General features: G+C 42.5%; 1 protein-coding gene across 12 annotated transcripts in view; it reads right to left on the bottom strand.

The window, feature by feature from the left end:
• dmd (dystrophin) overlaps positions 1-27,733 on the bottom strand; it is a 2,299,423-nt gene that overhangs the window by 617,486 nt on the left and 1,654,204 nt on the right. For all 12 annotated transcript variants that reach the window (XM_070893344.1, XM_070893337.1, XM_070893339.1 and 9 more), the window contains one exon: positions 22,160-22,324. In XM_070893344.1, the coding sequence (XP_070749445.1) occupies positions 22,160-22,324 (165 nt within the window). The remainder of the gene's footprint in view (positions 1-22,159; positions 22,325-27,733) is intronic.

Raw genomic sequence — 27,733 nt, 5'->3', positions numbered from 1 at the left:
GAGCAAGCTGAAGCCAAGCGTCGACAGCGGAAGGAACGCACGGCAACCCAGGCTCCCCACCCACCCCTTCCTTCAATCACTGTTTGTGACAGAGACTGAAGGTTCCACATTGGACTCTTCAGTCACCGAAGAACTCATTTCTAGTGTGGAAGTAAGTCATCCTCGACTCTGAAGGACTGCCTATGATGATGATATATTCACACACACATACACATTCTTCTTCATCCTGTTGCCAGAACATTTCTATTATCACAGGAAATCTGCCAAAGCACCAGTGAGCATTGCAACTGATCAGTCTGGGCTACGCATAACACTGCCTCTGCATTTTTGTCAGTTATTCTTAGCATATCACCATATGCTGAATACACTAGGATTTCCAGTACACCTGCTAGGAATTATTTAAGAAAATTTGCTCCTCACTGTTTTTTTTCTCAATGTGGTGGAAGGTATTATCAGTTTAGACACTAAATCATTAATTTTAAGTCAATCAACATTAATAGATGGCGTAGATGCAAACGAGGATGACAGGAATCTATTCCCCAATTATTTTAGTATGGATTATGTCTTCCGCTTTTCCTGCTACAAATCTCAGAATTTCCCAATGTCCCCTCACAACTCTTTAAACGTAATTGTGCCTCTGCTGTGTGTACATAGAACATAAGAACATAAGAATTAGGAACAGGACTAGGCCATCTAGCCTCAACTGCTTCCTTGGGCAGAGAATTCCACAGATTCAAACCCTCTGGGAGAAGAAATTCCTTCTCAACTCGGTTTTAAATTGGCTCCCCCGTATTTTGAGGCTGTGCCCCCTAGTTCTAGTCTCCCCGACCAGTGGAATACGTTGGATTGATGCACGTTCTACACGTGGGGTTCAGGTGGTGCTGTAAACTGTTAGCGTAGTGACTGAAATGTTTCTGAACTCTATTTAAACCCCTTGATTCTGCTGGCAAAAAAACGCTGATGACAAATAGGCCACCCGCTTTATATCATGACCATTTTACATCTTGCATGATTTTCTTTACCATGGAAAATAAAACTGAGCAAGGTAAACGGGGCGGCCGATTCACGAGAACCCGTGCTTTTGTCCAGTGATTCCAGTTAAAGTTACGCCCTTTAACTTCTACCTTTGCTTTTTCTCTCATAATTTTCTCTCCCCCTTTCCTAAAAGCATTGTCTCATGCTGGAAAGCACTTCAACAGATAAACATAAGAATTAGGAACAGGAGTAGGCCATCTAGCCCCTCGAGCCTGCTCCGCCATTCAACAAGATCATGGCTGATCTGGCCGTGGTCTCAGCTCCACTTACCCGCCCGCTCCCCATAACCCTTAATTCCTTTATTGGTTAAAAATCTATCTATCTGTGATTTGAATACATTCAATGAGCTAGCCTCAACTGCTTCCTTGGGCAGAGAATTCCACAGATCCACAACCCTCTGGGAGAAGAAATTCCTTCTCAACTCGGTTTTAAATTGGCTCCCCCGTATTTTGAGGCTGTGCCCCCTAGTTCTAGTCTCTCCGACCAGTGGAAACAACCTCTCTGCCTCTATCTTGTCTATCCCTTTCATTATTTTAAATGTTTCTATAAGATCCCCCCTCATCCTTCTGAACTCCAACGAGTAAAGACCCAGTCTACTCAATCTATCATCATAAGGTAACCCCCTCATCTCCGGAATCAGCCTCGTGAATTATCTCTGTACCCCCTCCAAAGCTAGTATATCCTTCCTTAAGTAAGATGTCAGCAGTCTATTGTGCACAGCCTACAGTGTCGTTCAATGAGGGTCTCAAAGATCAGGTAGTGTGCTGCATGCTGCAAAGATATATTCTACAAAAGAAGACTCTGCATGGAGGCCCCAGAGGATGAGGGCCCTATCAGAAGGAAGGGTATCAGAAGAGGAACTGCAGCCTGACTAAGATGCAAAATACAACCCATTGCTCATTGCAAAAGACATTCTAGCAAATCTGACTTGACCATGCCATAACAAACCTCCCCTCTTCCCGTTACAAAAATATGTAATTGTAATGGTTGGAGATTTTTTGATAGCTTGTGGCCACCGTATGCTGTCTTACCATTTTCTCGCCACTAGCTGACATTTTCCGATTGGACACAGACCGGCAGAAGGACAGGGAGAGAAACAAAGAGAAGCAGGGAGCCAGCATCCATTTTAGCTAGAACTATCTTTAACTTTTGTTAATCAGAAACGGATCTTCTGTATTTGCAAACCTTCCCAGAAGTACAGTTATGTAAGTAACTTCTCCTTATCCAATCGTTCTGGAATTATTGTATCTTATCTTTGATGTACAGTAAAAGACAAGTAACTTCTCTATTACTGTTTTTATTTTATTGTTACTGTTGTATTACAAGAATTCTAGATATGTCTTTATTCTTTTTCAACAGTTTTACACTACATTTATTAAAGGATTAGGATTGTGAAGCTCTGACCTTCAGCCATATTTCTTGGTGTAGTGCTGAAGCTAGCTGGAGAATCAGAGTTATCGCTCGCTGTACGCTACACACTGACAGAACCAGTACAGTCATCATCTATAGTGCCCTGATGCCTTACAGCCATATGTACAGATACGTGAGGGGACTGACAGAAAGGTCTGCATGTGCTGCCATCCAAAGAGAGTGAGCAGCATCTTGTGTGCTCATTCCTGCTTTGCCACTACTACTGGGCACTGCCTCTACATGGCCACTAGATAGAGGGGTATTCCTAACGGAAAATCAATTGTGCCCCGTCACAAATGTGAGATAAAAGGCAGCCCCTTCAGCAAATGGTATAAAGACCGACAGCAAAACAGGGGGCAACGGGGGGGAAACAAGAAAAAAATCCTTAAAAAACACAATAAGGTTTTGACCACAACAGTAACTTGTCACTTCAAACTTATTCTCATCCTTGTTTACAAATCCCTGCATGGCCTTGCCTCTCCCTATTTCTGTAATCTCTTTCAGCATCACCGTCCCACCCCCCCGCCCCCCCGCCAACCCAAGATATCTGCACTTCTCAAAATCTGCCCACTTGAGCATCTCTGATTATAAATACTCACCTATTGGTGGCCATGCCTTCAGCTTCTTGGGCCCTAAGCTCTGGAACTCCCTCCCTAAACCTCTCCGCCTCTCTACCTCTCTCTCCTCCTCTCTACCTCTCTCTCCTCCTTCAAGACGCTCCTTAAAATCTACCTCTTTGACAAAGCTTTTGGTCATCTGCTGTAATTTCTTCTTATCTGGCTCAGTGTCAATTTTATTTTTTTGCCTTATAAAACTCCTGTGAAGCACCTTGGGATGTTTTACAACGTTAAAGGCACTATATAAATACAAGTTCTTGTTGTATTTGTTATTCCTGCTTTCAATGGAGCTCCTAGAAACTCTGACACCAATTTTATACTCAAACAATGAGAAATGTGATGTATTTAGATTACAAAATGAGGCAAGTAGGAAGGTGTGTGGTGATCCAGTGTAACCGACTCTCACTCCAGCTCGTTCAATTACCGTCCCAAAATCAGACAGAATGCAGCGGAAAATCTAGGCACAAGTGTCAGCAGGACATTCAATCATGCGGACATCACAGTTAAGCCTGATCTCGTCCTGACATCTACCATTACCTTGGCTGATATTATCCAAGTCAGCACAGATCAGAGATCAAATAGGATGTGCTGCTCTTACAATTCAGTACTGCACTCCACAGTGTTCTTACCTTCTGACCTATCAGAGGAGCTCACCATAGATACTAAAAGATCAGTTCATTGGAAATAGTCAGAAAAGGCAAGTACTGACAATTATATACATATCCATCACTTGTAAGTCTACTCCTGTTTGTTCAAACTTCATTTGGTTCAGAGCTCCTGCACTCTGTCCCTTCCAATCACACATGTGAATCTCATAAAGCAATATTCAAGCCTTGGGAAGAAATTGTAATTTAAGCAGAATTTTCTTTATTCAAATTATGAAAACACTTTAGCAAATGCTAAAAGCTCTGTGCAATCCTAAATCTTGAAGCCACTGATGAATAGAATTAGTGATAGTGCTATCCGTTAAATTGTAGGTCATTACAGAACTCATATGTTAACCGCCAAATGGTATTTCAAAGTGCTTTTACATTTTTAAATGTTGCAGTTATCAATAATTAGATGGTTCTGGATACTTCTGGAATATGCAAAGTCTTTTGCGAAGTGAACAAATTTACAAGAGAATTGTTATGAATACATGCTCATTGTATCCACGGACTGATTACAATAATAATCTGTCGATGTTTATAGCACAGAAAGGGGCTATTCAGCCCATTGTGTTTGTGCTGGGTTTGTGTTGCAGCAATCCAAAACTAATCTCAGTGCCCCACGCTCTCCCCATAGTAGCTGCATCTTCCTTTATTTCAAATGTTTATTGAGTCTTCCCTTAAGAGATCTCATGATCCTTGTCTCAACTATTCCCTGCGCCAAAGCATTCTATGCTCTAACAACTCTCTACATAGAGAAATTTCTTCTAATCTTTCTCTTGGACAATTTTACATCAATAACCCCTCGTAACCACCTCAACTAGAGGAAATATAATCTTTCTCTGTTCATCCTATCAAAATGTAGAACATGTACTTTCCTATCATTAGTTAAAGGTAATATTTTCCATGCACTATGGGAGTGTAAAAGGGGTGATATCGATTCAGTTGGCCATTGTACATCTCTTCCAATTTTAATTTCCATTGACCATAACAAAGTAGGATAAAAAAAAGACTTGCATTTATATAGCGCCTTTCACGACCACTGGACATCTCAAAGTGCTTTACAGCCAATGAAGTACTTTTGGAGTGTAGTCACTGGTGTAATGTGGGAAACGCGACAGCCAATTTGCACACAGCAAGCACCCACAAACAGCAATGTGATAATGACCAGATAATCTGTTTTTGTTACATTGATTGAGGGATAAATATTGGCCAGGACACTAAGGAGAACTCCCCTGCTCTTTTTCAAAATAGTGCCACCTGAGAGAACAGACAGGGCTTTGATTTAACGTCCCATCTGAAAGACGGCACCTCCGACAATGCAGCATTCCCTCAGCACTGCACTGGTGTGTCAGCCTAGATTTATGTGCTCAAGTCCCTGGATTGGGACTTGAACCCACAACCTTCTGATAGATAGTAAAGACCTTCCAAATGCGATATTGTACATTTAAATCTCAGTCCATCCACAAAGTTCAGATTTTTTGCCTGCATTAAAGATTTGGAGAGAATTCTGCAGTACATTTACAGTCCCAAGGCCTCTAAAGCCATTGTTCTCAATGATCCACCATTAAAGCCACAATGGTAGGAATTCTAACACAGAATGCGGATGAACAGGCACTTTCAGATTGTCTGGTTTCCGAGTGTCCTTTAATACCCTGACCACATATAATTCAATTTGCAGCTGAACAAAGACCCCAAATTCAAACTATTTTCTAGATTGACCAAACTGGCCTGGTTCCATAGATGATTACATAGAAAATACAACATTGAAACAAGCTGTTCATCCCAACAAGTCCATATTGGTTGTTTCCTTTACATGAGCTTTGTATCCACCCTGTTCCCATATCCCTTTGCATCGAAGCACTGACCACGCTCGATCAGCTCCGTTGGGTGGGCCACATCGTCCGCATGCCCGACATGAGACTCCCAAAGCAAGCGCTCTACTCGGAACTCCTACACGGCAAGCGAGTCCCAGGTGGGCAGAAGAAACGTTTCAACGACACCCTCAAAGCCTCCTTGATAAAATGCAACATCCCAACCGGCACCTGGGAATCCCTGGCCAAGACCATCCAAAGTGGAGGAAGAGCATCCAGGAGAGCGCTGAGCACCTCGAGTCTCGTCGCCGAGAGCATGCAGAAACCAAGCACAGGCAGCAGAAGGAGCGTGTGGCAAACCAGACTCCCCACCCACCCTTTCCTCCAACCTCTGCCTGTCCTAGTCTGTAATTCCCGTATTGGACTTTTAGAGTGGAAGCAAGTCTTCCTTGATTTCGAGGGACTGCCTATGATGATGATGATATCCCTTTATTCCCTTCCCCTTCAACCATCTAACAAACATGTTTTCTCCTTCAATCACTAAACTCCAATAGTGTGCTCCACAGCCTGAAAACCCTCTTGTATAAAGAAAGTTTCTTCTGCTCTCTGTTCTAAATCTATTGGCCTGGAGTTTCTGCATTGGATGCAATCGGCGATCCAGGTGTCATCTGCAACCAAAATTATGCAGGTTTTGAGAAGTGCTTTTTCCCTCAAATTTCTGCTCAAATTCATTTGCATATCAGCAAATGTAAAATCTGCCCTGGCCCAATGCAATTGGGCAGCGATTTAGAATGTAATTTAAAAAAAAAATTTTTTTTAAATCCTTGATATATTTCAGAGTGGTAACTTGGTGCAGTTTTATTAATACAGCTGAAAATGGTTTATCACAAAAATAAGCATTTTTAATCAGTGGCTAGTCTGTGAGTAACCTGATTTTAAATTCATTAAAGTGAAATTAAAAACTATACATAACCATTTGTTAGTTATATTGGTGTACAGTAGTCACTTTCATAATAACGTAAAAAAAAATTCAAAAGCTTTTAAATCATCCCTATACCTGTCCTTGTGACTAAAAGGAAAGCTTCAATTTAAGAGCCTCCTCGAAGGCCCCCAAACGGACGCAATTAGCAGAAACACGCAATGGTGATCAGTTTGATTTAGGGGCGCAGCCAGTTATTTGGGTGAGGTTGGCTTTGGGCATGATGTTTTTTAAACCGGTGCAAAAGATTGCAGAATCTCGATTTGTGCTGAATGTAATTTGCTCTTAAAATTCTGTGATGGTTTGCGCTGGAAGCAGTCTATTCCTATCTGCTCAGTCCCATCCCTTCACAATTTTAAGCACTTTTATCAAATCATCTTGCAATCTCGTTTTTTTATATCAAAAGCAGACCACATTTATGAAGTCTTTTTTGAATTTGTATTTCTTCAGAGCAGGTAGCATTCGAGTGATTCTGAATTATACTCTCTCTATTACCTTCACAGCTTTCCTACAGGGTGGAGCACAAAACTTCACACAGTACTCCAACTGCAGTCCAACTAAGGTTTTATATAGATTCAACAAAGCATTCTGACTTGTGGCCGGAATTTTGCGGGGGTTCAGCAGGCACGATCAGCGATGGATCGGGAAGGACAGTGTTTTATTTTTCACAGTGAGTCAGGACTCCGCTGTCAACTCACTGCCACACCCCTTTCCCAATGTCGGGTCTATCAGCGCTGAGCAGACCCAACACTCGGCGGCAGGGGACCCAATTCAGGTCATTAGTGGCTTGTTTACAGCCACTTACGAATGATTTTCAATTTACCTTTCGCATTTGACAACTCACACATGGGGTCCACGCTGGTCATGGACCACGTCTGTCAAGCTGAGGCAGGAGTTCAGTGGCCATTGAATCAGCTGTTGAGTTGACAGTTTCAAATGTACAGTAAAAGCTCCCACCTTAGAGATATCTTCCCTCAGCTGCAAACTCTTCCTCACTGCATTTTAACAACAGATTCAGGATGCTGCAAGTCTTTCCACAAGTCTTCATCCAGTCTGACCTCATTACCTCTCTCACCATTGACAGATTGCTTCTGTCATCTCTACTTCACCTGTCATCTATTCCATCAGCACGGGTGCCCTTGAAAAAATCTCAACTTGGTCCTCAGAATCCCACCATGATTAGCCCCAACACCAACAGCTCCAGGCACACCAGGAATGGCCTCACCATGGCCGGATTTACTTCACTTGATGCTGTACACCCTGGCTACCACATGATGCGGCAGGTTGGCACCACCACACACCAACACCACAAAGCATCCCTGCAATGCCCAAGCCATTCCTATATTGTCTCACCATTCACTCCAACTCACAAAGCCACTTCCAAAGGTGCACACAAATCTGTCCAACAATGCAAAGTGATGAGAATAAACGTTTCAATGTTTAACACCACATTAACAAAAACTTTACATGGACAATGCATAAAACACCCAAGTGCCCACCCTTGTGTGTTATTAGTTGGTATGATTGAACTAGACTGAGTTTGAGTGTGAGGGGTGGCTAATGAGATGGGGATGTCATAATGTAGATAGAGAGGGATGGGTGGAGGTGCGAGGTAAGTTGCCGTGAGTAAGGATGTGCAGGAGTAGGGTAGGGAAGGCAGAGTGATGGGATGTAATAGGCACAGCAGGATGAGGTTGTTTGTGGCTTTGTATTAATTTTTCGTGATCTACTGAGATCATTGAAACGTTTGCGGCAATGCACCCTGGTGTTCCTGCCCACATCCCTGCTTGTGCCCTCCTCTGCAATGTGCAAGCAGGCTATGTTGATCGCCTGGGGAGTTGTCTTCCACCCATGGGAAGGGAAGAGGACCTCCCTGCATGCTCTGACTCCCTCCATAAGCATGTGGGGGGAGTCATGGGAGAACCCAGGTGCAGTCATTGAGTGCAGCACCTGAATGCTGTAGAACACTGACAGCACAAGTGTCAAGCAAAATTTGGGCATGGTCCCTTTGAGGCAACTGGCTGATGATGCGTCATCAAATGATGTCACCAGACCTGCTTCCTCCAATTGGCCAGGAAACGCGCTGACCAGGTTTAACAAGCCCAATCAAGGTAAATTAATTTTACAGAATGAGCTACCGACGTCGCCCCCCACTGACACGCCAAGGCTAATAAAATCCCAGCCTATTATTCTGCATCTCTTGCCAAAACACCCGGTATTCCATTAGCTTTTGTTAAATGGTCTTATCCACTTGAGGTGCTGCTATTAATGTCTTGTGATTTTGAATCCCCAAATCCTTCTGCTCTTCTACATCACCCAACTATCCTGCATACCAAGCACTTTTATTTTTCAAAGTATACCACTTCACATTTACTGACATTCAATTCTATTTGCCACTTTTTTGCCCATTCTACCATCTTATCAATAGCCACTTGCAGATTTCATTGGATCTCAGAATAATTTACAATACCTTGTAGTTTAGTATTGCCAGAAAATTCAGACACCACACACTCACTCTAGCCCTATGTTTAAATCATTGCTGTACACAGTGAACAAAAGCTGTCCTAGAGCAGAGCTCTGCAGAACACCATTTCTAATCTTTCTGACAAACAGCCATTAACTGCTCAGCCCGATTTCAACTCAACCAAGAGGTCAGCCTGGGGACAACATGGCGGCCCAACTTGCCGACATGAGGCCTGGGTCATTTTAGTTCCCGGGTCTCATTAGCATGACTTAGGTCCAACTCCCCCCCCCCCCAACGCCCCCCGCCCTGGGAGTGACGAGGATTTCAGCAGCTGGGTGCAAGGTGAGCACGGCAGGAGGTTTCTGCCGAAGACCTGTCCAAACTATTTCCAGCACACAGCTAAGTGTAATGTGGAGTGGGGTTCTGGTCACAATCGTGTTTGAGGGAGGGGAAGGAATCCAGGCAAGGGAGGCCTGAGGTTGCCTCATGGGGTCCACAAGTAGCACTCCTGCTCCTCATGACCCACAAGGAAACCATGTTATTATTTTATAGTCTTCTTTTTGTGGGCCAACTTCCACTTCGTGCCCAGAGTTTCTGGTGAGGATGAACACATGACAGGAAGTAACAATAGTGTTGGGGTCGATCAAGCAGTAATCTTCCTTTCTGAACTGCATGTTGGCTGCTTCTAATTATTTTCTCTTCATCTAGATATTTAATAATTTCATATTTAATTAAAGATTCCAAAATGTTCCCTACCGCAGGTGTTAACCTAACTGGCCTGTAATTACCCGAGTTAGCTGTGTCTGCATTTTGAAAATGAGTATTACATTTGGCCACTGCCCAGTCCTCTGGCATATATCCACTCTAAATAGAGCCCTGAAATATTGGCATAGAATTTCCTAGAATGGCGCAAACAATGACATAGGCCATTAATTACATGGTTTCGCACATCATTACAAACATACGCCAACATTTCCTGGAAAAGTAACTTGAATATTCTGCCGCGAGCATTGTGGTGAATCAGCGACTTCTGAAGCAGCGCAGCCAATGGCTCACCCCCTTCTGCATCAATAACTAATTAAGCAGATCAATATTGGCATAACTGAGTAATGGTATTTGGAACTTCAAATCCTTTCACTGTGCTGAACTTGATCACTTGCAGAATGTTGTTTGAGTTATGGAAACACTCAGCTGGAAAAGTTTTCAGCACCATTTTAAATTACAGATTATTTTTTTAAACTATCTATATATATATATAATATATATACACACACATATATATATATATATATACATAGTTTAAAAAAATATACATATAGAGAGAGAGAGATAGAGAGAGAAATTGACATTATTAATTTAAGCTACTTAAAAAGTCTCAGATTAAACAAACCTGCATCTCGTTTTGCCTGTTTGCGAAACTGGGGCAATGAGGTCCAATTTTGCGGGGCTATGTCCCGTGTCCCAAGGGCGCCTGAAATACTGCTGCAATATTGCACCAGGCAATATATAGGCATCCCTGACAGCCACCTTAAATAGGCGTTAAGTCACTTTTATTTGCTAATGATGGGGGACAACGCCTGTATAGGGATCACTCTCCAAAATTCATCAGAAACTGAGTGGAGCAGGTCCCAGTTTTCAAAAATTGTTGGCAGGATGTTCCTGCTCTAGCCTCTCCCTTCTTGCTTTCCCTGACTTGTGAATGGGCATGGATCACTCCTTCCTCTACCACTGACAGCTCCCTATGTCTCTGTGGAGTGACTACCCAATGAAAGTCTTGTCCCAGATACCTTTCTGCCACACTGTTGTGTCAGATTGTCACCAAAGTTTTGAGATCTTGAGCTCAAGTAGTCACAGTTAGAAGCACATCATGTCCAAGTTAACATCTGCTACTCAAAGCTCTCATATCTGCAGGTACAGCAAGTCACTATCCCTTTCTGTGCTGTTCACCATAAATGCGTATTAAATTACAGTTAAGTTTATATTCTTATCTATATAAATTTCAATGAGAATACTCTACTCCTTCTTGCCCCTCTGCTCCAAATTCCCATTCCAGCCAAATTGCCATTATGGAAGTATTTTTTTATTCTATCCCCAGCTCACTCCATATTGTGCTCTTTGTATTTTACAGTCTCTTGAACACTCTTAGTTCAACTTAACTCTTATTTATTTGGGAGATCTCAGACAGCCATGTGGAGCTGTTAAGATGGTGTTCCTTCACAGACTCTTTTTCTCACGACCGCTCCTTATACCTCCTAGCTAGAGGGCACTATACAGTATATTGATACCTCCTAGCTAGAGGGCACTATACAGTATATTGATACCTCCTAGCGAGAGGGCGCTACATATTTATCTTGTTACACCTTTCCTTTCATAAGAAACAAAAATGTATTAAAGTTAGCTTCAATATAAACGGGTAGTTAACTTATGAATACATGTATTAAACAACTACGAGTTTAACAAACAACACCACTTTTGTCTTATTAATTCTTTATCCAAGTATCCATGATTTCTTATTTGTGTACATAGTGCTCCAGGTATTTTGGTGTTGTGCGGATTCTGTTGCTTCACCTCAAACTGGTCGTTTCAGTGGTGTTCTGTGCACTGATCGCTTTAGTCCCTTTATCAGTGCTCTGAGGGGCAATATCAGGCAACCTATCAGGTTGTCGTTGAAATGCTGTTTCGCGTGTTAGTTGGCTATGTTGGCAGCAGATCGTCTGTGGGTGTCACTGAGATCTCTGGAGTTTCGATGAATGTCTCAGCGCTCTTTCTCAGATGTTTCCTATTTCTGCGATACTCGGCCATCTTCCGTAACGACCAGATATGAACGAATGGCGACTTGTTTCTGAACCTAAGCTTTTTGCCACTCTTTGCTTTCTCATGTTTGTTTCAGTCTCACTGTTTCAACAGTGCAGTGTAGGAAGTGCTATAGTACCTCTGTTGTAGTAGTCTGCTTGTTTGTCATGGTTCCTTTCTTTGTTAACGATGACATCTTGTATGATTCTTGGTTTGAGTAGTTCATTTGCGATTGGGATGTTTGTCTTTGTGCGGTAACCGAGCAAGCGTTGTGCTGGCGAACTATCAAGGCCTTCAGTTGGTGTGTTTTGCCAGATGAGAAGGCTCATCAAGAAGTCGCCACAGACTTCCTTTGTCTTCTTGATTAACTGCTTTGCGAGCTTAACTGCGTTCTCAACCTTTCTGTGGATATTCTGGTGAGCTTGTTGCATGATCGAATCCAAATTCTGTGGCAAAGTTTGTGAACTGTTGTGAGTTGAAGGGAGGTTCATTGTCGGATTGAACCGTGTCTGGAATACCGTGGTTAGAGAAGTCTTTCTTCAGGTGTTTGAGGATGACTGTGGCATCTTTCTTTCCAAGCAGATTGTCTATCTCGAAATAGTCTGAGTAGACCACGGTGCATAAGTAGTCTTTGCCATCGAGTGTGAATATGTCACAACCAATCTTTTCCCACTGTCTCCGAGGGAGGTTGTGACTTATCAATGGTTCTTTTGGTTGGCTCAATTGATAGGTGTCACATGGTTCACACTTTGAAACATAATCTTTTATGTCACTGTTCAGTCCTGGCCAGTAAACGGATTTTCTGGCACGCGAAGAGTGCTCTCGACACCAGTGTGAGCAGCATGAAGTCGCTGACAAATGTTGGATCTCAGGGATTTTGGTATGACACAGCGACAGCCTTTGAAGACTATGCCATCCTATGTTGAGTTCATTACGAATGTTTAAGTATGCATGCATTTCAGGTGGGCATTCATGTGGCATTTCTGGCCATCCCATTGTGATTTCTTGTATGACCAGTTGCAGTGTGGATTCGCTTGCAGTTGCGTGTTGTATGATGGTCAGTCCTCGTTTAGAGAGTGAGAGAAAGTCCACCATGTGGATGCATTCCATTGCAATTTCTGTCAGTGATCTCTATGTTTTCGAGGTATACGCGCGAGAGGGTGTCTGCTAGGTCCATTTTTTTTCCTGGTTGATACTTTATTTTGACATCATATTGGTTGAGCCGAATGAGCAAACATTATAGTTACTTGGGTGCTGCACATAACGGTTTGTGTCGTATAGCAACCAAAGGTTTATGGTCTGTCCTCAGCGTGATCTTGCGACCGTATACATATTGACGGTTTTGTTCCATTCCGAAGACTTGAGCAAACAGCTCCTTTTCGATTTGAGAGTATCACTTTTCTGCTGGAGTGAGCGCTTGGCTCATATATGCAATTGGTTGTCCCTGTTGCAGAAGGACAAACCCAAGACCCTTGCTTGAAGTATCGCCTTTATCTTCGGCTGCAAGTTAGTGGCCAAAGTACCTGAGCACCGGAGAATCTGTCACGCATTGTTTGATAGCTTCAAATGCTTTGTCTTGTTCTTCAGTCCATTTCCAAACTGTGTCTTTATGAGTGAGCCATTGCAGAGGCTCACTGAGGTCTGAAAGCTCTGGCAAGAATTTTGCGAGGTACTTTGTCATGCCGACAAATCGTTGTACACCTGTGACATCCTGCAGTTTCTGCATATCATTGATTGCAGCCACTTTGCTTGGATCGGCTTTGAGTCCATCACGAGACAGTATGTGCCCCATGTATTTCACTTGGGAGCTCCTGTATTCAAACTTATCGAAGTTGTGTGTGATATTTCGCACTCTGCATCTCTGCATGAATTTGCGAAAGTTTGCGTCATGATCGTGATTGGCCCCTTTAAGTGTCTCACCACATCTAGTGATCAAGATATCATCTGCAATCTTGTAGACTCCATCTAGACCCTTGAGGTTCTGGTCTAGCTTCTGCTGGAAGATTTATGGGGCAGGACTGATGCCAAATGGCATTCTATTATATCAATATCGTCCCCATGGTGTCTGGAAGGTTGTCAGGTAGGAGGACTTTGTGTCTAGTTCATATTGCAAGAAACCCTCCTTACAGTCTGCCTTAGTGAGGACCTTTATATTTGACATCTGTGGCAAGCTGTCATCAATCACAGGAAGTGGATAGTGTCCACGTTTTAGGGCATTGTTCAGATGTTGAGGGTCAATATATATTCGTATCTTTCCATTTTGTTGTTATACAGTCACTAGACTGGATACCCAGTCTGTCGGTTCAACAATTTTTGTGATGATATGTCATACAATGGGGAACAAAGAAATGGCAGACCAATTGAATAAATACTTTGGTTCTGCCTTCACGAAGGAAGACACAAATAAACTTCCGGAAATACGGACCAAGGGTCGAGTAAGAAGGAGGAACTGAAGGAAATCCTTATTAGTCAGGAAATTGTGTTAGGGAAATTGATGGGATTGAAGGCCGATAAATCCCCGGGGCCTGATAGTCTGCATCCCAGAGTACTTAAGGAAGTGGTCCTAGAAATAGTGGATGCATTGGTGATCATTATCCAACATTCTATAGACTCTGGATCAGTTCCTATGGATTGGAAGGTAGCTAATGTAACACCACTTTTTAAAAAAGGAGGGCGAGAGAAAACAGGAAATTATAGACTGGTTAGCCTGACATCGGTAGTGGGGAAAATGTTGGAATCAATAATTAAAAATGTAATAGCAGCGCATTTGGAAAGCAGTGACAGGATCGGTCCAAGTCAGCATGGATTTATGAAAGGGAAATCATGCTTGACAAATTTTCTAGAATTTTTTGAGGATGTATCTAGTAGAGTGGTCAGGGGAGAACCAGTGGATGTGGTGTATTTGGACGTTCAAAAAGCTTTTGACAAGGTCCCACACAAGAGATTAGTGTGCAAAATTAAAGCACATGGTATTGGGGGTAATGTATTGACGTGGATAGAGAACTGGTTGGCAGACAGGAAGCAAAGAGTAGGAATAAACGGGTTATTTTCAGAATGGCAGGCAGTGTACCGCAAGGTTCAGTGATGGGACCCCAGCTATTTACAATATATATTAATGATTTAGACAAAGGAATTAAATGTAATATTTCCAAATTTGCAGATGACACTAAGCTGGATGGCAGTGTGAGCTGTGAGGAGGATGGTAAGAGGCTGCAGGGTGACTTGGACAGGTTAGGTGAGTGGGCAAATGCATGGCAGATGCAGTATAATGTAGATAAATGTGAGGTTATCCACTTTGGAGGCAAAAACAGGAAGGCAGAATATTATCTGAATGGTGACAGATTAGGAAAAGGGAAGGTGCAACGAGACCTGGGTGTCATGGTACATCAGTCATTGAAAGTTGGCATGTAGGTACAGCAGGCGGTGAAGAATGCAAATGGCATGTTGGCCTTCATAGCGAGACGATTTGAGTATAGGAGCAGAGAGGTCTTACTGCAGTTGTAGAGGGCCTTGGTGAGGCCACACCTTGAATATTGTGCACAGTTTTGGTCTCCTAATCTGAGGAAGGACATTTTTGCTATTGAGGGAGTGCAGCGAAGGTTCACCAGACTGATTCCCGGGATGGCAGAACTGACATATGAAGAAAGACTGTATCGACCAGGCTTATTTTCATTGGAATTTAGAAGAATGAGAGGGGATCTCATAGAAACATATAACATTCTGATGGGATTGGACAGGTTAGATGCAGGAAGAATGTTCCCAATGTTGGGGAAGTCCAGAACCAAGGGTCACAGTCTAAGGATAGGGGTAAGTCATTTAGGACCGAGATGAGGAGAAACTTCTTCACTCAGAGAATTGTGAACCTGTGGAATTCTCTACCACAGAAAGTTGTTGAGGCCAGTTTGTTAAGATATATTCAAAAGGGAGTTAGATGTGGCTCTTACGGCTAAAGGGATCAAGGGGTATGGAGAGAAAGCAAGAATGGAGCACTGAAGTTGCATGATCAGCCATGATCATATTGAATGGTGGTGCAGGCTCAAAGGGCCGAATGGCCTACACCTGCACTTATTTTCTATGTTTCTTTGTTTCCAAACGATCGAGTTCCTCTTTTAGCATTTGTTTGATCGCTATTGGCACTTGTCTGGGTGGCATTACAGCTGGTGTCGCTGATTCATTAAGTTCAAGGTGTACTGTCCCTGGCATGTGTCCAAATCCCTTAAACACATCTGGATATGCACTGTTAATATCAGTTTTTGATGCTAGCGAGATGTTTTCTTTGTTCGTAGTTTGCGATTTGTGTGGTTCATTTACCACTGCGATATTCTGATGCTGCACTTTTATCAGTTGTAGTCGTTGAGCAGTGCGTGAGCCTATCAGTGGTGCACTTTGGCCCTCAATGATCACAAAGGGCGCAATGTACTTTTGCTTGTTGTTTGTATTTTCCAGTGACACATAACAAGTCCCGACTGGAATGGTTGCATGGTTGTCTTATAGTGACAGTATTGTCTTACATTCTTTTATCTTTTAGCCTTTTGGTAAGTATCTAAGAGGTAGCGCATTGCATGTATCCCCACAATCCATTTGCATTTTTACCATTTGACCTTTAATGGAGGAGGTAGCCATAATTTTGTTAGGATAGTTTCTGTCAGCTTAGTCCTTGATTATGCGATCAACTTTACCAAGCATCTTTATAGTCATGACTTCAAAATCAGAATTCTATTCTTATATTGCATGAACTTTTGACTTGTCCTTATAGTAGGGTTATAAGAACATAAGAAATAGGAACAGGAGTAGGCCATACGGCCCCTTGAGCCTGCTCCGCCATTCAATTACATCATGGCTGATCTGATCATGGACTCAGCTCCACTTCCCTGCCCGCTCCCCATAATCCCTTATCCCCTTATCGTTTAAGAAACTGTCTATTTCTGTCTTAAATTATTTCAATGTCCCAGCTTCCACAGCTCTCTGAGCCAGCGACTTTCACAGATTTACAACCCTCAGAGAAGAAATGTCTCCTCATCTCAGTTTTAAATGGGAGGCCCCTTATTCTAAGATCATGCCCTCTAGTTCTAGTCCCCCCATCAGTGGAAACATCCTCTCTACATCCACCTTGTCAAGCCCCCTCATAATCTTATACGTTTCGATAAGATCACCTCCCATATTTCTGAATTCCAATGAGTAGAGGCCCAACCTATTCAACCTTTCCTCATAAGTCAACGCCATCATCGCCGGAATCAACCTAGTGAACCTTCTCTGAATTATCTCCAAAGCAAGTATATCCTTTCGTAAATATGGAAACCAAAACAGCACGCAATATTCCAGGTGTGGTCTCACCAATACTCTGCATTGCTGTTACAAGACTTCCCTGCTTTTATACTAGAACATAACATAAGAACATAAGAATTAGGAACAGGAGTAGGCCATCTAGCCCTCGAGCCTGTTCCACCATTCAACAAGATCATGGCTGATCTGGCCGTGGACTCAGCTCCACTTACCTGCCCGCTCCCCGTAACCCTTAATTCCCTTATTGGTTAAAAATCTATCTATCTGTGATTTGAATACATTCAATGAGCTAGCCTCAACTGTTTCCTTGGGCAGAGAATTCCACAGATTCACAACCCTCTGGGAGAAGAAATTCCTTCTCAACTCGGTTTTAAATTGGCTCCCCCGTATTTTGAGGCTGTGCCCCCTAGTTCTAGTCTCCCCGACCAGTGGAAACAATCTCTCTGCCTCTATCTTGTCTATCCCTTTCATTATTTTAAATGTTTCTATAAGATCACCCCTCATCCTTCTGAACTCCAACGAGTAAAGACCCAGTCTACTCAATCTACCATCATAAGGTAACCCTCTCATCTCCGGAATCAGCCTAGTGAATCATCTCTGTACCCCCTCCAAAGCTAGTATGTCCTTCCTTAAGTAAGGTGACCAAAACTGCATGCAGTACTCCAGGTGCGGCCTCACCAATACCCTATACAGTTGCAGCAGGACCTCCCTGCTTTTGTACTCCATCCCTCTCGCAATGAAGGCCAACATTCCATTCGCCTTCCTGATTACCTGCAGCATCTGCAAACTAACTTTTTGGGGACTCCCAGGTCCCTCTGCACCGCAGCATGTTGTAATTTCTCCCCATTCAAATAATATTCCCTTTTACTGTTTTTTTTTTCCAAGGTGGATGATCTCACCTTTTCCGACATTGTATTCCATCTGCCAAACCTTAGCCCATTCGCTTAACCTATCTAAATCTCTTTGCAGTCTCTCTGTGTCCTCCACACAACCCACTTTCCCACTAATCTTTGTGTCATCTGCAAATTCTGTTACACTACACTCTGTCCCCTCTTCCAGGTCATCTATGTATATTGTAAACAGTTGTGGTCCCAGCACCGATCCCTGTGGCACACCACTAACCACCGTTTTCCAACCCGAAAAGGACCCATTTATCCCGACTCTCTGCTTTCTGTTAGCTAGCCAATTCTCTATCCATGCTAATACATTTCCTCTGACTCTGCGTACCTTTATCTTCTGCAGTAACCTTTTGCATGGCACCTTATCAAATGCCTTTTGGAAATCTAAATACACCACATCCATCGGTACACCTCTATCCACCATGCTCGTTATCTCCTCAAAGAATTCCAGTAAATTAGTTAAACATGATTTCCCCTTCATGAATCCATGTTGCGTCTGCTTGATTGCACTATTCCTATCTAGATGTCCCGCTATTTCTTCCTTAATGATAGCTTCAAGCATTTTCCCCACTACAGATGTTAAACTAACCGGTCTATAGTTACCTGCCTTTTGTCTGCCCCCTTTTTAAATCAGAGGCGTTACATTAGCTGCTTTCCAATCCGATGGTACCTCCCCAGAGTCCAGAGAATTTTGATAGATTATAACGAATGCATCTGCTATAACTTCCGCCATCTCTTTTAATACCCTAGGATGCATTTCATCAGGACCAGGGGACTTGTCTACCTTGAGTCCCATTAGCCTGTCCAGCACTACCCCCCTTGTGATAGTGATTATCTCAAGGTCCTCCCGTGACCAGCAATTTTTGGCATGGTTTTTGTGTCTTCCACTGTGAAGACTGAAGCAAAATAATTGTTTAAGGTCTCAGCCATTTCCACATTTCCCATTATTAAATTCCACTTCTCATCTTCTAAGGGACCAACATTTACTTTAGTCACTCTTTTCCGTTTTATATATCGGTAAAAGCTTTTACTATCTGTTTTTATGTTTTGCGCAAGTTTACTTTCGTAATCTATCTTTCCTTTCTTTATTGCTTTCTTAATCATTCTTTGCTGTCATTTAAAATTTTCCCAATCTGCTAGTTTCCCACTAACCTTGGCCACCTTATACGCATTGGTTTTTAATTTGATACTCTCCTTTATTTCCATCCCCTTTGCAATAAAGGCCAAGATTCCATTGGCCTTCCTGATCACTTGCTGTACCTGCATACTATCCTTTTGTGTTTAAGCAGAAGTACCCCCAGGTCCCGCTGTACTGCAGCACTTTGCAATCTTTCTCAATTTAAATAGTAATTTGCTCTTTTATTTTTTTTCTGCCAAAGTGCATAACCTCACACTTTCCAACATTATACTCCATCTGCCAAATTTTTGCTCACTCACTTTGCCTGTCTGTCCTTTTGCAGATTTTTTGTGTCCTCCTCACACATTTTTTATTGTCAGCAAACTTGGCTCCGTTACACTCTGTCCCTTCTTCCAAGTTGTTAATGTAGATTGTAAATAGTTGGGGTCCCAGCACTGATCCATGCGGCACCCCATTAGTTACTGGTTGCCAACCAGAGAATGAACCATTTATCCCGACTCTCTGTTTTCTGTTATTTAGCCAATCCTCTATCCATGCTCATATATTGCCCCAACCCCGTAAACTTTTATCTTGTGCAGTAACCTTTTATGTGGCGCCTTGTCAAATGCCTTCTGGAAGTCCAAATACACCACATCCACTGGTTCCCCTTTATCCACCCTGTTCATTACACCCTCAAAGAATTCCAGCAAATTTGTCAAACATAACTTCCCCTTCATAAATCCATGCTGACTCTGCCTGACCGAATTTTGCTTTTCCAAATGTCCTCCTAATGCTTCTTTAATAATGAACTCCAACATTTTCTCAACCACAGATGTTAGGCGAACTGGTTGTCGTTTCCTGCTTTTTGTCACCCTCCTTTTTTAAATAGGGTCGCATTACATTTGCTGTTTTCAAATCTGCTGGGACCTCCCCAGAATCCAGGGAAATGGTAAATTACAACCAATGCATCCACAATCCCTGCTGCTACTTCTCTTAAGACCTTAGGATGCAAGCCATCAGGTCCAGGGGATTTATCTGCCTTTAGTCCCATTATCTTACTGAGTACCATCTCCTTAGTTATGTGTAGACTTCTGCCTCGATCCATTCTGCCTACACTTTTGAGAAAAGTGATTTAGTTTACTGCAACTTGTACAGACCTTCTCATATGCTAGGCATTTCGTTTTTGACAGCTCATGTCTTTTGCCACAATATATGCAATTGTTCTGGACTCTTTTTCTGTGAATTCTTTCTTTGTGGGTCGGGGCTTCTGTCTAACAGCTTTGACATCTTCAGTATCTGTTTTAGTGAGCTTCATGGATTTCATTTTCATGGTCTCTGTAGCTTTACAGAGCATCACACATTTTCCAGCTTTAGGCTTGATTCTTGCAACAGCCTCTTACGCAGAGTGTTATCAGATATTCCACAGACTATGCGGTCTCTGATTAAATCATCCCTCAAAGTGCCGAAATCACAGGACGATGCTAGTTCTCTCACTTTCATGAGATATCTGTCAAACCGCTCGTCCCCTTGTACACAGCTGTTACACTGGTACCGTTCATAGATGATGTTGGTTTTACCTTTACGGTGCTCTTCGCAGAGCTTCAAAATAATCTAAATTTCCTGCTTGGCTTCCTCTGGTTTGTAGGGAAGATTATTAGGGATATTTTGGGCATCGCTGCCAATGGCAGTGTTATACGTTGCAACCCTAACTCTATCTGGTTTTTCCACAATATCTGTGATAATTTCATAGCTGTCCCACAGCTGTTTGAATTTTTTCCAGTTGGCTTTCAAATCGCCAGTCACCTGTAATGGAGGTGGGAGAGGAATGTGCGCGGGAGTTGGCACCATGGTAGTCATGATAGCTCGCTACAGTTTAGGACTTTGAGTTTGTCATATACATGTGCACAGTTCAAATACACAGAGGAGTAGAACAAGTCTAATCGTAAAATATCATGGCTGGGTAATTGTAGAAATACTTTTTCAATCGGGGTTCTACAATAAATTATGCCACTTTAAGTTTACTTTACTAATGCCTCGAGATTATTTTACAAGTTTATAACTATTTATCGCCCTTCACAGATTCACGCGCGATGTGCAGGAAGCATGCTCTGCACTGCACTGCTTAATGACAATTTTGATCAGCTCGAAAAAGTCTTACAGTTCCAATATTTCGGTCATAGCGGCGTTCGATGAAAGATTGGAAACTCCGCTTCTGACACCATGTATTTTATAGTCTCTTGACCACTCTTAGTTCAACTTAACTCTATTTATTTGGGAGATCTCAGACAGCCATGTGGAGCTTTTAAGATGGTGTTCCTTCTCAGACCCTCTCTCTCAATACAGCTCCCTATACCTCCTAGCTAGAGGGTGTTATACATTATCTCGTTACACTCTTCACCTGACCAACTTCTCTCTTACTTTCGTTTTATACTTATGTAAGTAAAGGCAACTTCCATTTTAACACTAGCTATTTCGGAGCTGTATCAAATGACACATAGAAATCGCCCTCTTTTATTAGAGAGATTCCTTTTTTTTCTTCTGCCCTTACAAGGTAATTGGTGACATTACCAGGTCACTATGTATTACTAGTTTGGCTTGGTATGTGGATGGCATCATGCAAGACAAGTGGCCAGATCTATATACATGTCAGAGCCAAATAATAAAACTACTTTCATAACAATCCCATAAGAACAGATTGATCCCCCTAAACATTCTTTAATGCTATCACTTCTCATCTTACGCTCCAAGGTCTAGCATTTCTTAACCGCAAAGCCTTTTCTTTGTTTATTTGCAATGCTCTTCCCTCAACTTTATTCTGTCAGTTTTCAACCCTTGAACATTCTGGTTCCCACTTCTTTCTTATTCAAACTGTGATCCTCGTGCTTGAGTCTTGTATAGAGCCATTCTGATTTCCAATCTCCATCCTATGCCCTGGTATCCACTAAAAACCTGTTGGGGGATATTGTGCTGCCTCATTACTTTTCTTAACAGTCATCACTACAAAGTTCTGACCCTGCTCAAGACACCTTAGACTGAGAAATTCAACTCTATTCGAAAGAGCTACAATAAATGATATATATGGCGATTAGAAATGTTTTTACCTTAATATCGAAGACTCCTGGTATTGGTGCTTGTTTGTACAACTCCAACTGATCCTTTGTAGAAGAGGCCCACAATGACAGCAGGTTTAGCTGCTGCTGAAATCGTTTAAAGTCCTTCAATAAGTCTTCTATTTCTTCTTGTTTATCAGGCAGATTTTTTGACACCTGTAAAATAAAAGCACAAGAAAACTGAAGCTGCTTCAGATCAGTATTTTTTAAACTCTTATTATTGTTTAATGGAACATTTACTTTGCAGTTGTGTTTCAGGGCTCAAAGGACTTTTTTGTTGAAGATTTATGTAGCATTGAAATAATTAGTTCTTCCCCATTTCATTTATATGCATGTTCCAGCTTGCATTGATGGGATATTGTTATCAGCCTGTTTGAGTACAGCGTATTAATGATAAATCCAGCCATCCTAATCCCTGATGATGAGCCATTTACAGGAGACAATAAATATAAAACCACAGGAGGAAACCTCAGGAATAACTGTTTCCATGACAACAGCTGCTGAGGTGCAGCAAGATTTGACAGACTGGTGATGTTTAACTGGCTGAATGCTGATGTAGTACATTTATGAACTACCACATACAGAACACAATGCTCCCACGCAAATCTACAATGCTTGCTGGCAAGTGTGGCCCTTTTCAGTTTGAAACCTAGTGACTGTAAGTTCTATCCTGGTTAGTCGTGTCAGCCGTGGCTCAGTGGCAGCACCCTCGCCTGAGTCAGAAGCTCGTCGGTTCAAGCCCAACTCCAGAGAGTGAAGTACAAAATCTAGGCTGACACTCCAGTAACAGTGCTGAGGGAGTCATCATCATAGGCAGTCCCTCAGAGTCGAAGATGACTTGCTTCCACTCTTAAAGTGAGTTCTCAGATGACTGAAGAGTCCAATGCAGGAATTACAGTCTCTGTCACAGGTGGGTCAAGACAGTGGTTGCAGGAAAGCATGGGTGGGGAGTCTGGTTTGCCGCACACTCCCTCCGCTGTCAACGCTTGGTTTCTGCTTGTTCTCGGCAATGGGGTTCGAGGTGCTCAGCACCCTCCCGGATGCTCTTCCTTCATTTTGGATGGTCGTGGGCCAGGGATTCCCAGGAGTCGGTGGGGATGTTGCACTTTATCAAGGAGGCTTTGAGGGTGTTCGTGAAGCATTTCCGCTACCCACCTGGGACTCGCTTGCCGTGTCAAAGCTCCGCATAGAGCGCTTGCTTGGGAGTCTCGGGCATGCAGACAATACGGCCCATCCAACGGAGCTGATCGTGCGTGGTCAATGCTTCGCTGCTGGGGAGGTTGGCCTGAGTGAGAACACTGATGTTGGTGCGTCTATCCTGCCAATGGAATTGCAGGTTCTTGCAGAAGCAGTGTTGATAGTACTTCTCCAGCGTTTTAGGGTATCTGCTATATGGATGCCGGGTTTCCTACGTTGCAACAAAAGTTCTTCATTGATTGTAAAGTGCTTTGTGACATCCTGAGGTTGTGAAATGGCGGACCAGTTGAACAAATAGTTTGGTTCTGTCTTCACGAAGGAAGCCACAAATAACCTTCTGGAAATACTCGGGGAACGAGGGTCTAGTGAGAAGGAGGAACTGAAGGAAATCCTTATTAGGCGGGAAATTGTGTTAGGGAAATTGATGGGATTGAAAGCCAATAAATCCCCGGGGCCTGGTAGTCTGCATCTCGGAGTACTTAAGGAAGTAACCCTAGAAATAGTGGATGCATTGGTGATCATTTTCCAACAGTCTATCGACTCTGGATCAGTTCCTATGGATTGGAGGGTAGCTAATGTAACCCAATTTTTTTAAAAAGGAGGGATAGAGAAAACGGGTAATTGTAGACCAGTTAGCCTGACTTCAGTAGTGAGGAAAATGTTGGAATCAATTATTAAAGATGAACTAGCAGCACATTTGGAAAGCAGTGACAGGATCGGTCCAAGTCAGCATGGATTTATGAAATGGAAATCCTGCTTGACAAATCTTCCAGAATTTTTTGAAGATGCAACTAGGAGTGGACAAGGGAGAACCAGTGGATAATGTGCATTTGGACTTTCAAAAGGCTTTTGACAAGGTCCCACACAAGAGATTGATGTGCAAAATTAAAGCACATGGTATTAGGGGTAATGTACTGACGTGGATAGAGAATTTGTTAGCAGACAGGAAGCAGAGAGTTGGGATAAACGGGTCCTTTTCAGAATGGCAGGCAGTGACTAGTGGGGTGCCACAGGGCTCAGTGCTGGGACCCCAGCTATTTACAATATACATCAATGATTTGGATGAGGAAATTGAATGTAATATCTCCAAGTTTGCAGATGACACTAAGCTGGGTGGTGGTGTGAACTGTGCGGAGGACTCTAAAAGGCTGCAAGGTGATTTGGACAGGTTCGGTGAGTGGGCAAACACGTGGCAGATGCAGTATAATGTGGATAAATGTGAGGTTATCCACTTTGGCGGCAAAAACATGAAGGCAGAATATTATCTGAATGGCGGCAGATTAGGAAAAGGGGAGGTGCAACGAGACCTTGGTGTCATGGTACATCAGTCATTGAAAGTTGGATTGCAGGTACAGCAGGCGGTGAAGATGGCAAATGATATGTTGGCCTTCATAGCTAGGGGATTTGAGTATAGGAGCTGGGAGGTCTTACTGCAGTTGTACAGGGCCTTGGTGAGGCCTCACCTGGAATATTGTGTTAAGTTTTGGTCTCCTAATCTGAGGAACGATGTTGTTGCTATTGAGGGAGTGCAGCGAAGGTTCACCATTCCCGGGATGGCAGGACTGACATATGAGGAGAGACTGGATCGACTGGGCCTGTATTCACTGGAATTTAGAAGGACGAGAGCAGATCTCATAGAAACATATAAAATTCTGACGGGACTGGACAGGTTAGATGCAGGAAGAATGTTCCCGATGTTGGGGAAGTCCAAAACCAGGGGACATAGTCTAAGGATAAGGGGTAAGCCATTTAGCACTAAGATGAGGAGAAACTTCTTCACTCAGAGAGTTGTTAACCTGTGGAATTCCCTACCGCAGAGAGTTGTTGATGTCAGTTCGTTGGATATATTCAAGAGGGAGTTAGATATGGCCCTTACGGCTAAAGGGATCAAGGGGTATGGAGAGAAAGCAGGAAAGGGGTACTGAGATGAATGATCAGCCATGATCTTATTGCATGGTGGTGCAGGCTCGTGGGGGCGAATGGCCTACTCCTGCAGCTATTTTCTATGTTTCTATGAAAGGTACTATATAAATGCAACTTCTTATGCTAGTGGGTCCATTGTTATTTTTTTTTCTCTCTGTCATGACCACTTTTGTATGCAAGAATTTGTTCAAATAACCACCCAGCCAAAATTGCAGTGGGCAAAAATGAAGGCTCTCTACAGTATGCTGTCAATGGCAGAATCATTCATAACTGGGAAGCATTGGAGACATCCATCGATTATTCTCAGGAAGGCCCTTTCACTAAGTGGTTGGGCGATGCCTCTGTTAGGTTCAAATTAGAAATCACAGCAATGCGAGAGCGCATTCACCAATAAAAACCTGACAAAATGTCTTCCTCCACTCCATTGTCCCAGTCACTATATTAATATGGATAAGGTTCAAATGGTAAAATACAGCCAATGTTTTTACCTGTTTACATAGAATTTCATTAATATCTATTAATATTAATTTTTAAAAATGAGGTTCAAAAAGCTTGTCTTAATTATTGTTTGAAACAATAACTATATTGACATGCTATGTATCTAATGCATGAAGCAAACATGTTCATTGTAATTGTATAGCTCAGAAAAGAAAAGTTCCGATTGGATTCGAAAAATAAAGCGATTAATTTAACTGTATGGTGGCCTGACAGTTACAATCATGCTTTCCAAATAATCTATACAATTAGGATAAATTTGTAATAGGAGGTAAAACAGTTTTAAATGATAGAGAATATTTAAACATAAAACATGGAACGCAAACAGTTTTGTTTATTCCCTCAGAGACCTTGCAAGTGTCACTCTAACCTGAGACAACAGCCATGTGGTACGGAGCTTTGAGCTGAAAGGTCTGTTACACGTGAAAATGTCTTTGTTTTCAATTCTAACATCAGTGGAGGTGTAAGGGGCTCAGATAAATCCATAATTAGTTTTTATTGACAACGTTACAAGTACCAAATTGATTTTCAAGATGGCTCCTGGGCAGACAGCTCCCAACTGAGATCTATAACTCCACCTGTGGACAGCCGTTGCTATCCCTGCTCCTTTCCCTCCCAGTCTCCTCGATGGCATTATTTGATGCCTTCTGCTCTTAACAGTAGGTATATTTCAGCTTAATCTACAAGTTAAAGTTACCTGTCCCAAAGCATATTGCCCATCCCACCACCTCATTCTTCCTTGCTGAAGTGGCTGCATTTTTTGATTGCTGCGACTATGTCCCACTTGACTTCTTGGATTTTCCTGCCATCAGAGCTGTGCTACTCTGCATGACGTTGTACTCTTTAGCTGCCATAACTCTGAACTGCCATCTAATGCTCCAGGTACTGCCCTTCTCCCACCTTCTGCTACCCCCTTGGCCTCTGCATTGAAATTCACTGCTATTCTTACGCCTATTTACTTCTTAAAATTTATCCAAAACTCTGCAGTCCCGATCCTATCCCTCACCAAGTCTCATCAGCACTGTCCTTGCTGATCTGCATTTGCTCCCGGTCTCATAATGTCTCAAACTTAAAATTCTCATCTTTGTGTTTAAATAGCACCATGATCTTGCTCCTCCTTATTACTGTGACCCCCCTCCCCCATCCACTCACATTATCTGTTCCTCTGATTCCAATTTCTTGTTTATCCTGGCTTCATGCTACCATTGGCAGCTGTGCCTTCAGCTGTCTAGGTCCAACTCTCAAATTCCTTCTTAAAACCCCTCTACCTCTTCAAAGTTTTCCTTAAAATCCACCAATCACCAAGGTTTTGGCCACTCTCCTAATCTCTCCTTCTTTGGCACAGTGTCCATTTTCTTACTGTCTCTGTGAAACCTTGATACATTTGTTCTATGTTAAAGGCATCACATAAATGCAAGTTGATGTTGTTGCTGAAGAAGCATTTGTTCTCTTATGGCAAAGAGGTGTCTTTATGAAGTGTCTTCATCTCTCTGATAGAATTGAGTTATAGTTTTGAGCACATTTCTAATGAATTGCAACCTTAAAGGAGAAAGACATTATACTGAATTATCACACAGTCCAAAATATTATACAGTGAGCTGTCTGTACATGTATTGATGTCTTTCAGATGGCCACTGCTACTGCCTTTTTTTTTTTAAAACTCCTCATTGGAGATTTTTGAAACAAACATTTCGCATAGAACGCTACCTCTGGTTTCACCCCAGTAACATCACGAGTGGGGGGATTCACTGCCCATCTATTTTTAGATCTCCATAAAAATGTCTGCTTCCAGGCTGCCTTTAAATAGTAGTTTTGAAGCCAAATCATGAACAACAGCAGTTAAGAAGTACTGATAAGTTTGCAGATAGCTTCAGTTATAATTCTGAGAATTCACTACTGTTCAATTGAACATATGTTCTATTTGATCCTACACTCCAAAAGACCCTTTAA

Source organism: Pristiophorus japonicus, chromosome 11 (genome assembly GCF_044704955.1).
Source record: "Pristiophorus japonicus isolate sPriJap1 chromosome 11, sPriJap1.hap1, whole genome shotgun sequence".
NCBI classification, from domain to species: Eukaryota; Metazoa; Chordata; class Chondrichthyes; family Pristiophoridae; genus Pristiophorus; species Pristiophorus japonicus.
The sequence above is the reverse complement of the archived record's forward strand: the minus strand, read 5'-3'. Positions and strand labels throughout refer to the sequence as shown.